The sequence below is a fragment of the Rhipicephalus microplus genome, chromosome 9 (assembly GCF_043290135.1).
Source record: "Rhipicephalus microplus isolate Deutch F79 chromosome 9, USDA_Rmic, whole genome shotgun sequence".
NCBI classification, from domain to species: Eukaryota; Metazoa; Arthropoda; class Arachnida; order Ixodida; family Ixodidae; genus Rhipicephalus; species Rhipicephalus microplus.
The window spans coordinates 81,551,628-81,563,382 of NC_134708.1; the positions used below are offsets into that span (position 1 = coordinate 81,551,628).

Here is an 11,755-nt window from a genome sequence, read left to right on the forward strand (position 1 = left end):
CGTCTCTATCTTTCATCTCCCCCTCCCATGCGCAGGGTAGCAAACCGTCTGCCTATAGGCTGGTTAACCTCCCTGCCGTTTCTTTCCTCCTATTTTCCTCCCTTCCTTCCCCGTACGTTGCCCGCTCGAAAATGTAAGTGAATGACAACACGTGTGTACAGTGTCGTTATAGGGATCAACTCCGCGAGGGTCTTTTGCGGGTGAGATTACTTTCACGATTGTTTTTTTTTTACTGTGGCATAAATAGAATCTACGGCCTGGAACGCACTTGTTCATCATCAGCATAATCGCCATGACATATAGTGGGTACCTTGCATGCGCTTGCCTACGGCGAACGCCAACGCCGCCAACGGATAAAGCCTCGATCTTAAGGAGCTTCGCCTCTAAAAGCTGAAGCGCGCATCCCGCTTAGTTGGGAATTATAGCTGCGCGCCTACACACCGCTTTGCTCTCTTGCTGTTCAGGGACACGTTCGAGCCGGACGCCGTGGTCTTGGTGGGTCACTTGCCCAGCCGAAGGAGCGAGTCTGAGAGCTGCGAGATACTGCCGCCCACGACGCTGGTGCACTATGGCCGACATGCTTCTTCCCCCAGCTTGGTGAGCACGCGTATGTAAAAGCTTGGAGTGATGTCTCGTGAAGAAGTTCCCCGCCGCGGTGGTCTGCTGGCTAACGTACTCGGCTGCCGACCAGCAGTTCGCGGGATCAAATCTCGGCTGTGTCGGCTGCATTTTCGATAGAGGCGAAAATGCTGTAGGCCCGTGTGCTCAGATTTGGGTGCACGTTAAAGAACCCCAGGTGGTCGAAACTTCTGGAGCCCTCCACTACGGAGTATCTCATAATGACATGGTGGTTTTGGGACGCTAAGCACAAGCGGCGCGAGCACAAAACATACAGAAAGGTAGGAACCATCGACTAACTTTTGTGAAAAAGGAAAGCGCGCTACCACGCACGACCCCAAATCCTTTTGCTCAAATTTCGCATTTGCTGCATGAGCAACGCAGCGCCTCACCAGCAACCCTTTATGCTCCTCGCGTGGCAGAGCTGGCCGACGCGTTTAATCTATACCCGCTTGCAACTCCGGAGTTTTAAAATAGCGCACCGCATTGTGGTGCTGTCACTGCCTCTGCGCATGCATCGTAACGCGAGCCGCCGTTAGCGTTTGCGGTCCACCTACAGAAAATCCGAAATAGCGTGCGGCGCTTGCGGCCCGCAAGGCCAGCAAAGCGTTGGTCTCGAGGCTCTGGTGCAGCTTTCGTGCTAGCGCGGGGGGGGGGGGGGGGGGTGTTGATGTCTCAAGATTTTTTTTCTAAAAGGGGGGGGGGGGGGCAAATGCTATTCTAAAGCTCATATGGAGCCCACAACGCTTGCTAACGCTATTCTAAAGCTCCTTATTAGGGGCGAAGCTCCCTAAGGCGTGGGCTGGTCGTCACCGGTATGTATGCATGTACGTATATAGTAACCACCTCACAGCCCATCCACGGAGTGATTGATGATGACTGGGGCGAAGCTTCGGAGGGTTATGTCGGCAAACCGTGAATCATCCGCTGGCCGCATCTGTCCATCCGTCGTGTCTGTCTGTTTTACGCACAGACGGACGCAATGGTGGACGAATGGATGCACGGACAGACGCACGCACGCGCGGACAGAAGCAAGAACGAACGAACTGACGGACGTATTCGCCCCACTCATTATCAGTCCCTTCATGAATACGCGGCTATTTTTTTAACCGAAGTCTTTTACGTGACCACAATGTTTCCTTCGATGTCTTCGTACGCGTGCTGGCCTTCGACTGCACCTTTTTTTTTTGTTACGTTTAAGATTTGTCGGCGTCTCGTCCGTGAACTCTAGTGTATTTTCCCGATCTCTTGATACATTACTTTTACATAAATCTCAGCATGCGGTACTCTTGGACTCGCACGCACACGTACGAGGTCCGCGCCGTGGTCAGCCAAACTGGAACGCCAGAGAACTTGAGCGTCTCGTGCAGCAGTTAGCATTGGCTGACGTACATGAAAGGGTAAATAGTAGTAATTATGCGTATACTAGGCGGCGAGCAGCGTCGACCAGCAGAATCGATCGGTTGTACACATTCCCCGGTCTCATGGCGTATGCGCTCACGACAATGCGGTAATGTCGTTGCCAACGACACCAGTGTAGTACATCAGTGACGGCCACCCAGTTACCCTGGGACGGTTCAGAGACCGAGGTATCTCGATTGCCGCATCCTTCAGGACTTTCAGTGTATACGAAAAATTGCCCCGGGTGTTACGCACATCGCTGGTCGGCGCGGATTGCCGCCTCAAATAGCAACGCATCACCAATGCAGTGCATAGGGCAGGGGACTCCCCACCCGTGTGTCCCAGGATGCTTCACTGTTAATACAAAAAATACGCATTGCCCACCGTGATCCCAGTCCATCCTCTGTTGTGCGTGCATGAAAAATGAGCTCGTTGAACGATATCAACGTACTATGGCGCTTCTTCGCTCTCGTCTGCAGCTTGGCGCTGTAGACATGCACCGTCTGCAAACCATGAGGTGCTCAGGTATGCTTCGTGTACCAGGCTGCCTGCCCACTTGCTAAACCTTACCAAACCAACTGCTGCTGGTACGCTTGACTTCCAGGCGTTCACCCGACACCTTTAGTCAATGGCTCAATCTGTTGCTAGTGTGCAGTTATCCAGGACCCATTCTTTCACATCCCCTGCTGAACGACTTACCACATGACTCCAGCATGACATATGATGTTTCCTAACACCATCACCGGATGACGAAATAAAGGGTGCTTTAGCCGCAATGAAAAAGGGTTCGGCTCCCGGGCCTGTCAGACTCCCTGCTGAGTTTTATGTACAGTTGTGGCCTATCATTGCTCCATTTATGTCACGCGTCATTCGTACGTATTTGCTAGACCTTACCCTTTTAAACTCTTTCCACAGAGGTCATAGTACACGTGTCCCCAAGAAAGACTCAATGTCCAAGTGACCAGAATATTGGTGCCATATTACATTGCTTAATGTACATTACAAGCTCTTGGACAACATCCTGGGGGGTCGAATAAGTCTATCTCTTCCACAATTGATTGCTACCCACCATGTTTGGTTCGTTCCGGGCCGAGAAATACACACCCATTCATGGTTAATGCGCGACATCATTCCGTACACCACTGCCTGATGTGCCCAAGGGATGTTGGTTTCCTTAGACCAGGAAAAAGATTTTTGATTTCATAGAACAGGGCTACTTATATTTTACATGCATTCGTATTCCCGAGATCGTATTCCCGGACAAGTTCAATTAACTCATTCACACGATGTACACGAATTCAGAAAGTACCCTTTACCTAGATTCCCGTGAGAGACACCCCTTTCAACTCACGTGTGGAGTTCGTTAAGGGTGTCCAGTTTTATTTGTTCTTGCATTGATTAGTGGCTTACCTACCTGGTAACACTCAAGTAAAGGTTACTGCATATGCAGATGATATTACTATATGTTCATAATTAACAGTTGCTGTAGCATACCCTCAATACTTGCCAACATTTTGGAATTATCTCCGGTGCAACATTGAACTTTTATAAAAGCCAATAGTAATTCTTTATTGGCAACCCCCATGTTTGTATCAGCATCACGTCATCTATACAGTGGTCTCCAAACATTACAATATTGCGCGTCACTTTTACTGCATTTGGTGTACTTGACAGCACCTAGTCATCCGTTGTACATACTCTTCAAAGTGATGTAAAAGCTGCCCGACACTTCAACTTCCCCCTCTTGAAAGTCGGTGTACTTATCTCAATCGGTTTATCTCGGGAAACCTTGGTACCTTTTTCGTAGTGTAAAACCCCCGCTCCACGACTCTGGGAAAATGCAAAGCTACATCAGTTAGTTTTTTCTGGTCTGGTGGCACAGAACTATTATCTCGTACAGCTTTGTCTCAACGAGATCGAGGTGGATTTGCATTCCCCGACGTTTCCGTCACAGCTTCTACTTTGTGCCTCTACACTTTATTGCTAATGCTAAGCGACGGTACGCACGCTCAGACATCTGGGCCCATTACTGGGCGTCTTCCTGCCAGCTAGCCAAATTAACCGTGGTCCCCAATTAACTGAATTACCATCTTTGTATGGAGGCCTACTGGCAGTCCACCGACGTTAGTAGGCTACATGTCCAGAGGTAGACTTCACAGATTCTAAAGTGGTGTACACAATGGCCACCCTTCTGTGGCCCTTGGTGCCCCAGCACCCATGGAAACGAATAACTGCAGCTGTGTTGCCAGGCTCCGTGACTGTTTGGTGGTTGGACTAAGGCTTGCTCTCCACGTGAGATCGGTTGCAACGATAGCGTTCCTAGAACCTAGCGCTAACTAGGTTCTAGTAACGTTGGCTCCAACTGCGTCATGGTCGAGACCAATCGACATGGGACAATAGAGTGTATGATCGTCTGCCTTTTTTGGCGTGTGGTCCATACTGGTTTTCATGTACAGGGTGTGGTGGTCAACTTTTGCGCGGGCACTTCTCGGCTGTTTCAAAAGTTGGGGAATGTTCAGCCTTTGGGGAAACCGATGCAAGGCCGTGGCTCTGAATTGCCGCCGCCGTGCTTTGTGGCCAATACTGGGGCGACGAGAGATCCTCGCATTCCTCTCTGATGAGCTCTTCATCCTAGAGGAGTGCGAGTTCCTGTGGCATTGGTCGTACCCCTTCGTCAATGTTGAAAACAAAAGGGTATAACCTATTTTTCGACCGAAATGGTGCTAAACAGCTCCATTGAATCACTGTTTATGCCTTCATTTGTAACCAATTGTTTTCATTGCACCTAATGTATCATTGTACCATTGTATTCATTGTATCATGATACTATCCCACCGGGTTCTTTTGTACATCCATGCCACGTCTGCCACGTATAGTAGAGTAATTATGTATTCACTACAACATAGTGATGTACAACATATGTTCCCCCCCCCCCCTTTTTTACTGGAAGGTTATTATTTTCTTGTTTTTTTGTCATTAGTGTAAGTAAAATTTTTAGAAACAGTCTTTTGATCTTCGACTGTGACGGGTTTCGGCTCTCCTATAGTAGAGTACCAAGTACGAACGAGACCAAGTGCTCTATATTGTCAAGCACTTTTTCAAATCACAGTCTCACTGATCTTGAAACTGGGACAGCTTATTGCTCTCCCATAGTAGAGTATCTGGTTCTCTAAATCATGGAACATTTGTTGTAAACATAATAATCGGGACACTTATGGCCCTCCCTTGGCAGAGTGCGTATAGTGCTTGAAAGCATTGACAATATATACTAAACACCTATAGTTATGATTTGATAATACCGAAAGTAGCAATCACACCGCGAGAGGACTCATGGAATACGAGATAACAAGCAAGAAAGTAGTTGGCGGATGGTCTTTGTAACGCCACGGACTCTGAAGGTGAAAGAAAGTTAGGTAAACAAAGATTTCACAATGCCGAGAGTAGCAATCTTGCCACGAGAAAACACATAGAATACGAGAAAAAACGCAAGAAAATACGGTCAGCAGCACCTTCTTGGTCACCGTAACATCATGAATTTCGGTGGTGTCTGCTATAGGGACTGCGTAATCGCTAATGCCTGCAGATTGTTCGCATTATATTTTTAGGGGCCCCAAGCTTTAATATATAGCTAGCTTTTGCGATGCGCTTGTGCTATAGCGACAGATTGCAAAGAGCACAGGACGTGGTGTTAAAAGAACGAGCACTAACTACAACTGGTCTTTTATTGATGCGTAGTCGACATAAATACTCACAAAAGCATGTGGACAGATATAAGAGTATGAATAAAAACCCCGTTGAAATTTGTGCTTGTTCTGTTAATACTGTGCCCTGCGTTATTCAAAATCCGTATATGTATGCGCATCGCAAAAGCCAACGTGAATAAATTGACTAGCCCCTTTCGACGCATTGCTTCAACATGGCATGTTCCAGAAAACTTCATTGAGCCAATGTGTCCAAGATACGCCAGAAAATTTTGAAATTTGTGACGGCCCACTGACTGTAAGCTCACTCACGGCCCACTGACTGTAAGCGTGTTGAAGTTCCAGGGCGAAATTCAAGCATGATACCTTTAGTTTCATTTTCTTTTCTAATTAAAAAAAACCTATGAAAGAGAAGTTAATGGCAATGGCATTCTCAAGTAATGATTCGTCAGCATAGGCGTATTTCATACTTAGTGTCTCTCTCAAACTTTTCGTCATCCGTTGCATAACTGAACAGGGAGACGCCCATGAGACTCTCCGCAAGCTGGACTCTGGCGGCATTAGGGCGGCACTGTTCGTGTCTTTGGCCATGTTTGGGCGCTGGTACAAGCCGCGGTACCAGAACCCCGAGTCGAAAACCCGGGGCGGATCGCGGCGTGCTTTCGATTACATGCAGAAGTGCAGGCACGACTCCGGGGATGTGCTAGGAAGCCACGTCCAGGTATGTGTTCCCCTTTCAGTGTTGCTTTTCATGGGCTTCCACGTTCGTAAACAGCGGTAGGGGCCGTCGACAAACTGGGGTGCTTGTAGCGACGTCGCGGCGCGTGGGCTCTGCCCAGCCCAAAGCTCGCCACCACTCTCAGTGGTCACGTGACGACTGGAACAGGAGTTGCGAAGCTGCTATCCCAGCAGAGCGCGTCATGAAGTCTCCCACTTGGGGGGGCCCCCCCGACGTGCTGTGCTTGGAGGAGGAGTATCTGTGAGCGAAAATGCGAATGTATATAATACCAGCTAAACTAGGCGTCCATAACAAAGGCACGCGTGCGTGGAGGTAGGGTGGGGGAGGGCGACTTAGAGTTTGCTTCATGCTTTTACTCAGCCTGACTTGTCCCGCCATTGTTAAAAGCACGGGATCACGGACACTCAGGATCTTGAAGAAAATGGTGACTGAAGGCTCCGGATGTTGCATTCCAAGAGCTGTTTGCTTGCTATCTCTACTCCTGGAAAGCCAGGGAGCAAAGGCAGGTTATTGTGATTGTGAAACGCGCGCGTCATTGCTTCTTTTTCACTTGCACACAACTTTATCACTAACACGGAGGGGAGGTGGTGTTTTCAGGTGCATTGCGATTAAACTTTGCCTTCCCACACCACTCTGCGTCCGCCCGTAGTTAAAGTTTTATTGCCAGTGCCCCGAAGCGACTATAGCTACGTGTAAGCCCTTGGATTCTCTACGGGTGCGACTAGGAGTAAAAAAAGTAAGAGCATGTGTACGTAAGCCACTTGGGATTTCCGGCATGCTATGAGGTTGCTTTCCATTCAGCCGCACTCACAGAGAATACGAAGGCATTATGTTCATGATTTTCAATCAGCGCAGCAAAATACGCCAAACACTGACGAAGACAGCAAGACAAGTCCTGGGCCGAACCTTCAACGTTGGAAATACTTTCTACTTTATACCTCTATCTACTTTATATCTAGATATCCAGATATCTACTTTATTTAATTTTTCTTTTTGCCCTGCTTTGGCGTTTGCTGGAAATGAGGTTGTCCTGGGTCTTTTGTAGGTATGCCGCGACTCGGCCTACACCATCGTCCACCACAAGAAAGAACCTCGTGGAGCCGTAGCCTACGACCCGGCGGCAGGAAAGCTGCTCGCGTACGACAGCCCAGAATCTCTGAAGCAGAAGGTATGGACAACGCGCAATACCACTAGGGATTTGGGGGATGATGCACCATGTTTGAAAGAAGTACAAAGGTATGCGTAGAAACAAGATTGCCACCGTTGGGACAGCAGTCGTGCTACAAGGGTCAGAAAAAGAAAAAGAGCAAATGTGCAGGGAAACGCATGCACGTGTCTTCGTTCCTGGATTTATAAGTACGGATGCCTAGGGTTAGGTTGCCATCCAATAAGGATAGCTTACACGGGCATGAGATGAAAAAAACAATCATCGTCGTCCTGACTACGCCTACTGCACAGCTAAGGAATTTCTCGCGTTTGGCCAGATGACCTGGTGCTGTGCTTGCTGAGGCAGCGTTAACTTTACTGATTTTTTAATCTGACCGACTTCCCCTCACTCGATATTGCTTTCTTTTGGAATCCAGTCAGTTACTTTTAACGGCCAGCGGTTATATCTTGCTGTCGAGCTACATGCCTTGCCCATGCCCAGTTCTTGATTTGGGCTAAGGTGTCCCTAACACTAGTTTGTTCACTGATCAACACTGCCCTTTTAGTCCCCAAGGGTTTTAACTTGCACTTTTCTTTCCATGGCTTCCTGCATCATCCTAAATCGAAGCTAGACTTCTGCGTTAATTCATTTTATCGTTAGGGCACATGATTATATAGATATTGGTGGATTACGTAGCCGCAGCTTCGATTTGAGAAAGGAAGGCAGCGTAAAAATGAATAATTTTTTTGTACAATCGCTTGCGTGCAGTTTTGTGCTGCATCACAACAGACCTTTTTGAATACACAGAAAATACTTAATGCTATCCTACTTCATGTGAAGAAGACAAGGCAAGTGGTAACTGCTTCCCTAGAAAATCACTTTTCGCTTTGCAGTGACTGTTCTTCTTTTTCACAGTTTTTGTACTCTTTGCTTGAAGCGGATTTCTTACTTGAACGGCTTCATGATAGGCTAGTGTGCGTGTGCTTTACAAAGCAAACCTTAAAAGCATAACCCATACAAATAAAAAAAGAAGAGAGGGACCCACACACACATGCAACTAGAATGGTAGCGTCAGCTGTCGCTTCCGCAAAATCCTCACGGAACATAAATCTCGTATATTTGTAGGATTCATGAAAGATATGGCTCATTCGGAAAGCTTTACTTGCAGAAGTACAGTCACCTCTCGTAATGAAATGTCACATGGTCATCACGTGGAATAAGCCAGCAGGCCGCATGTCCAAGATCGAATTGGGCTGAATTCGTGGCCGGGGAATGGAAAGTCAAGCTGCAGCAATACACAACGATGGAGGTGAATGGAGCGTCGACATTTATACATGCTGCATGGAAAATTGGAGCGTTGTCTCTGGTGGGCCTGTTTGTTCGAGAATAAACTCAGGTGTTCGCGTTTGCGCGCTCAAGCATAACAGATGATGTGAAACAGATTTTGGAATGCTCCTAGGCATTCTAGCGCAGTGTGTGCTAGGCAGTGACTTGTCTACACGCACAATGGGCTGGTCTGAACCTCGATGGAATTTCGTCACACAAGGTAATATTCTTTGAGAGACAAAAAAAAAAAAAAGAAAAAAAAAAGAGCCTAAGCCTGGCTATTTTCTAGCCCAAGTATCGCTTTAATGAAAAATGGCTGAGAAAAAATTGAAGGTTCATTGCAGCGCCAACCCTTTTCATTATGTCATAATATGGGGCTGACTTTACGTCGCCCCCCCCCCTCTTCCCCCTGAGTGGCAGCACTCGCTCCCTACCAGTCAATGTATGAGGCACACTTTGTGCTCCTCCCTTCTTCGGTGACAATTGGGGGGGGGGGTCATTTTTTTGTGCGCGCACCAAGACCAGAAGCAATTATTTATTTCGTACTAGCTTTTATGAATTTTTTTCTGAATATTCAAAAAATAAGTGAGTCCTCGACAGGAAGTAAATGTATGAGAAACAAGAGCATCCCTCAGTGTTCCTTCCTGCCACTAATAGACCACGACTTGATCGGGTTTTTGTAACAGACACAACAAAAAGCATACTTTAAAAGCCTAAGATCTATACGTCTTCACACATTACGCCTATCGTCTTTGTTTCAGTTGTGCATCGCCAGGAGCAATGTGACAGCGGTGAAGTATGGATTCGCTGCCTTCAACGTGGAATACGAGGACGGAACGAACCGTTGTGGCGGTGGAGCCTTCTCCCGACTTCAAGCTCTCAGGGATCTTCTCAATGCCTTCGGTCGCACCGATATGTCTACGGAGGCCGAGGATTGCATCGCCCTTGCAGAACGAGATAAACCTGCCAAAAACATGGCATAGCTAAATATAAAACTTGATATTTATTTGCTTTCATTGTGAGTTAAGTGTTCAGTCAAGAATTCATACAGTGAGTATGCTTTAAAGAACAGCGGACTATATCCGTGTACAGGATCCATTCGCAGGTTTTTCCATTAGGGGAAGGTGTCGAAGTTCTTATGTAGAGCACTACACCCCACCTCTATTTCCAACAAAGTCCAAGCTTTAGCAATGGGTGCAAGAAAAATTTACTGAAGATTGATACTTCCTAATGCGAATTCTGAGAGCAGCTTCAAGTTGGGGCAATGCCAACTGAGTTTGAAGTTTTGGGCCCCCGTAGTACGGTAGTAGCATTGTAAACTTCTAACATATTGCCACAGAAAGTGCTAGCGCTTGAGTGCTATGCACACCACTAAATGCTGTGGTACAGTCATTACTGTTCTAATCTCGGTGAGAACAAGTCACGCGATTTTGGTCTCGTGACTGGCCATTAATGTTTTTGGCAGAAAGATGCCGTGGCTAGCCGTCACATGATTTTAGTCCCTTGAGAGTATTTGCTTGGTTTATGTCAGGAACATGTCACCTTACTTAAAGTTACGCAGTTTTAGCCACGTGACTAGTCATATAAAACTTTTAGACGACGTGGATGAACCCACCGTCACATGATTTTAGTCCCTTGAGTGTATTTGCTTGGTTTATGTCAGGAACATGTCACCTCACTTGAAGTTACGCACTTTTAGCCACGCGACTAGTCATATAAAACTTTAGACGACGTGTATGAACCCACCTGTCTCCGAGGGCACGCACTCAAGACCTACGTCACGAGCCGGATCTCGAGTCTGGGTGGTGACTGGCCGCCGCGTGTCATACCTGTGTAGTGCCTCTCCAAAGTTTCCAGGCTGTTTTTGACTAAAGTTGTTTTGCAATTTAAGGTGCGAAACTCGTAATGATCGAGGCTTAAAGGGATACTCTAGGCAACTATTAAGTCGATGTTGATTATTGAAATAGCAGTCCAGAAGCCTCGTAATGTCACTTTTGTGGCAAGGAAGGGCTTATTTTGAAATAAAATCACATTTTAGTGGCCCGCATCGAGTTAGCCCACCTCAATTTACCAGCCTCAACAGGCGGACCGAATCTCATCTCTAGCCATGCACAACGTTGCCTGGCTTTAGTGCGCTGTTGATAATAGTAGACAGAATGATAGCAGCGGGAGCCACAGCAGCAACAACGGCCTTTGATCAATTTGCCACCATTGACTTTGATATGACATACGAGTTTCGGTTCAACTGTGCCCCGCTAGATGGAATGACCAATGCGGTGTAACCACGCGAAAATTGAATTTTCGAACCATTCGTGCCATTCCCCATAGTGACATCGGGCGGTTTTTTTCCCCATGAATCAAACAGAAATGAACAAGCAGCATTTTATTGATGCACAGGAGGTTTTTTATTTAGTGCAGCTAGATCAATTACTAGTGATCAATTGTAGGCGGTTCGTCCGATGTCATCGGTATCATTTTAAGAATGTCCTACTGCAGTGCAAGTATTCTTGTGCATTTACCTTAATTTCTCGGTAAGTAGGGCACTGCTGTTCATAATATTGTCGTTTTAAATGTCGTATATTCTGCTTTTACTCTGTCGTAAATTATTTGACTTTAGTGTCCCTTTAAGAGTGCTGCCTTGGGCGCTGTTGACACTTGCACCATCACACTTGCCCTTTTTCGTGCGAGATTCTAATTTCTTGCTATCGAATTTATTGCGTCGCCCTCGCCAAGAAACTAACTTTTTTTTTTCATGTGAATTTTCGCAAAACAGGACCTTTGCGCCCGCACCGCATAACTGCTCTAAAAATAGGGAGTTATATA

The 11,755-nt window shown here is 46.9% G+C and overlaps 1 protein-coding gene across 1 annotated transcript in view; it reads left to right on the plus strand.

Moving 5' to 3' along the window:
• LOC142771944 (uncharacterized) overlaps positions 1-9,948 on the plus strand; it is a 42,845-nt gene extending 32,897 nt beyond the window's left edge. Inside the window, exons 13-16 of the mRNA XM_075873952.1 lie at positions 465-597; positions 6,238-6,441; positions 7,505-7,627; positions 9,694-9,948. Of these exons, the coding sequence (XP_075730067.1) occupies positions 465-597; positions 6,238-6,441; positions 7,505-7,627; positions 9,694-9,915 (682 nt within the window). The 3' untranslated portion in view covers positions 9,916-9,948. The remainder of the gene's footprint in view (positions 1-464; positions 598-6,237; positions 6,442-7,504; positions 7,628-9,693) is intronic.
• The last annotated feature ends 1,807 nt before the right edge of the window (positions 9,949-11,755 follow it).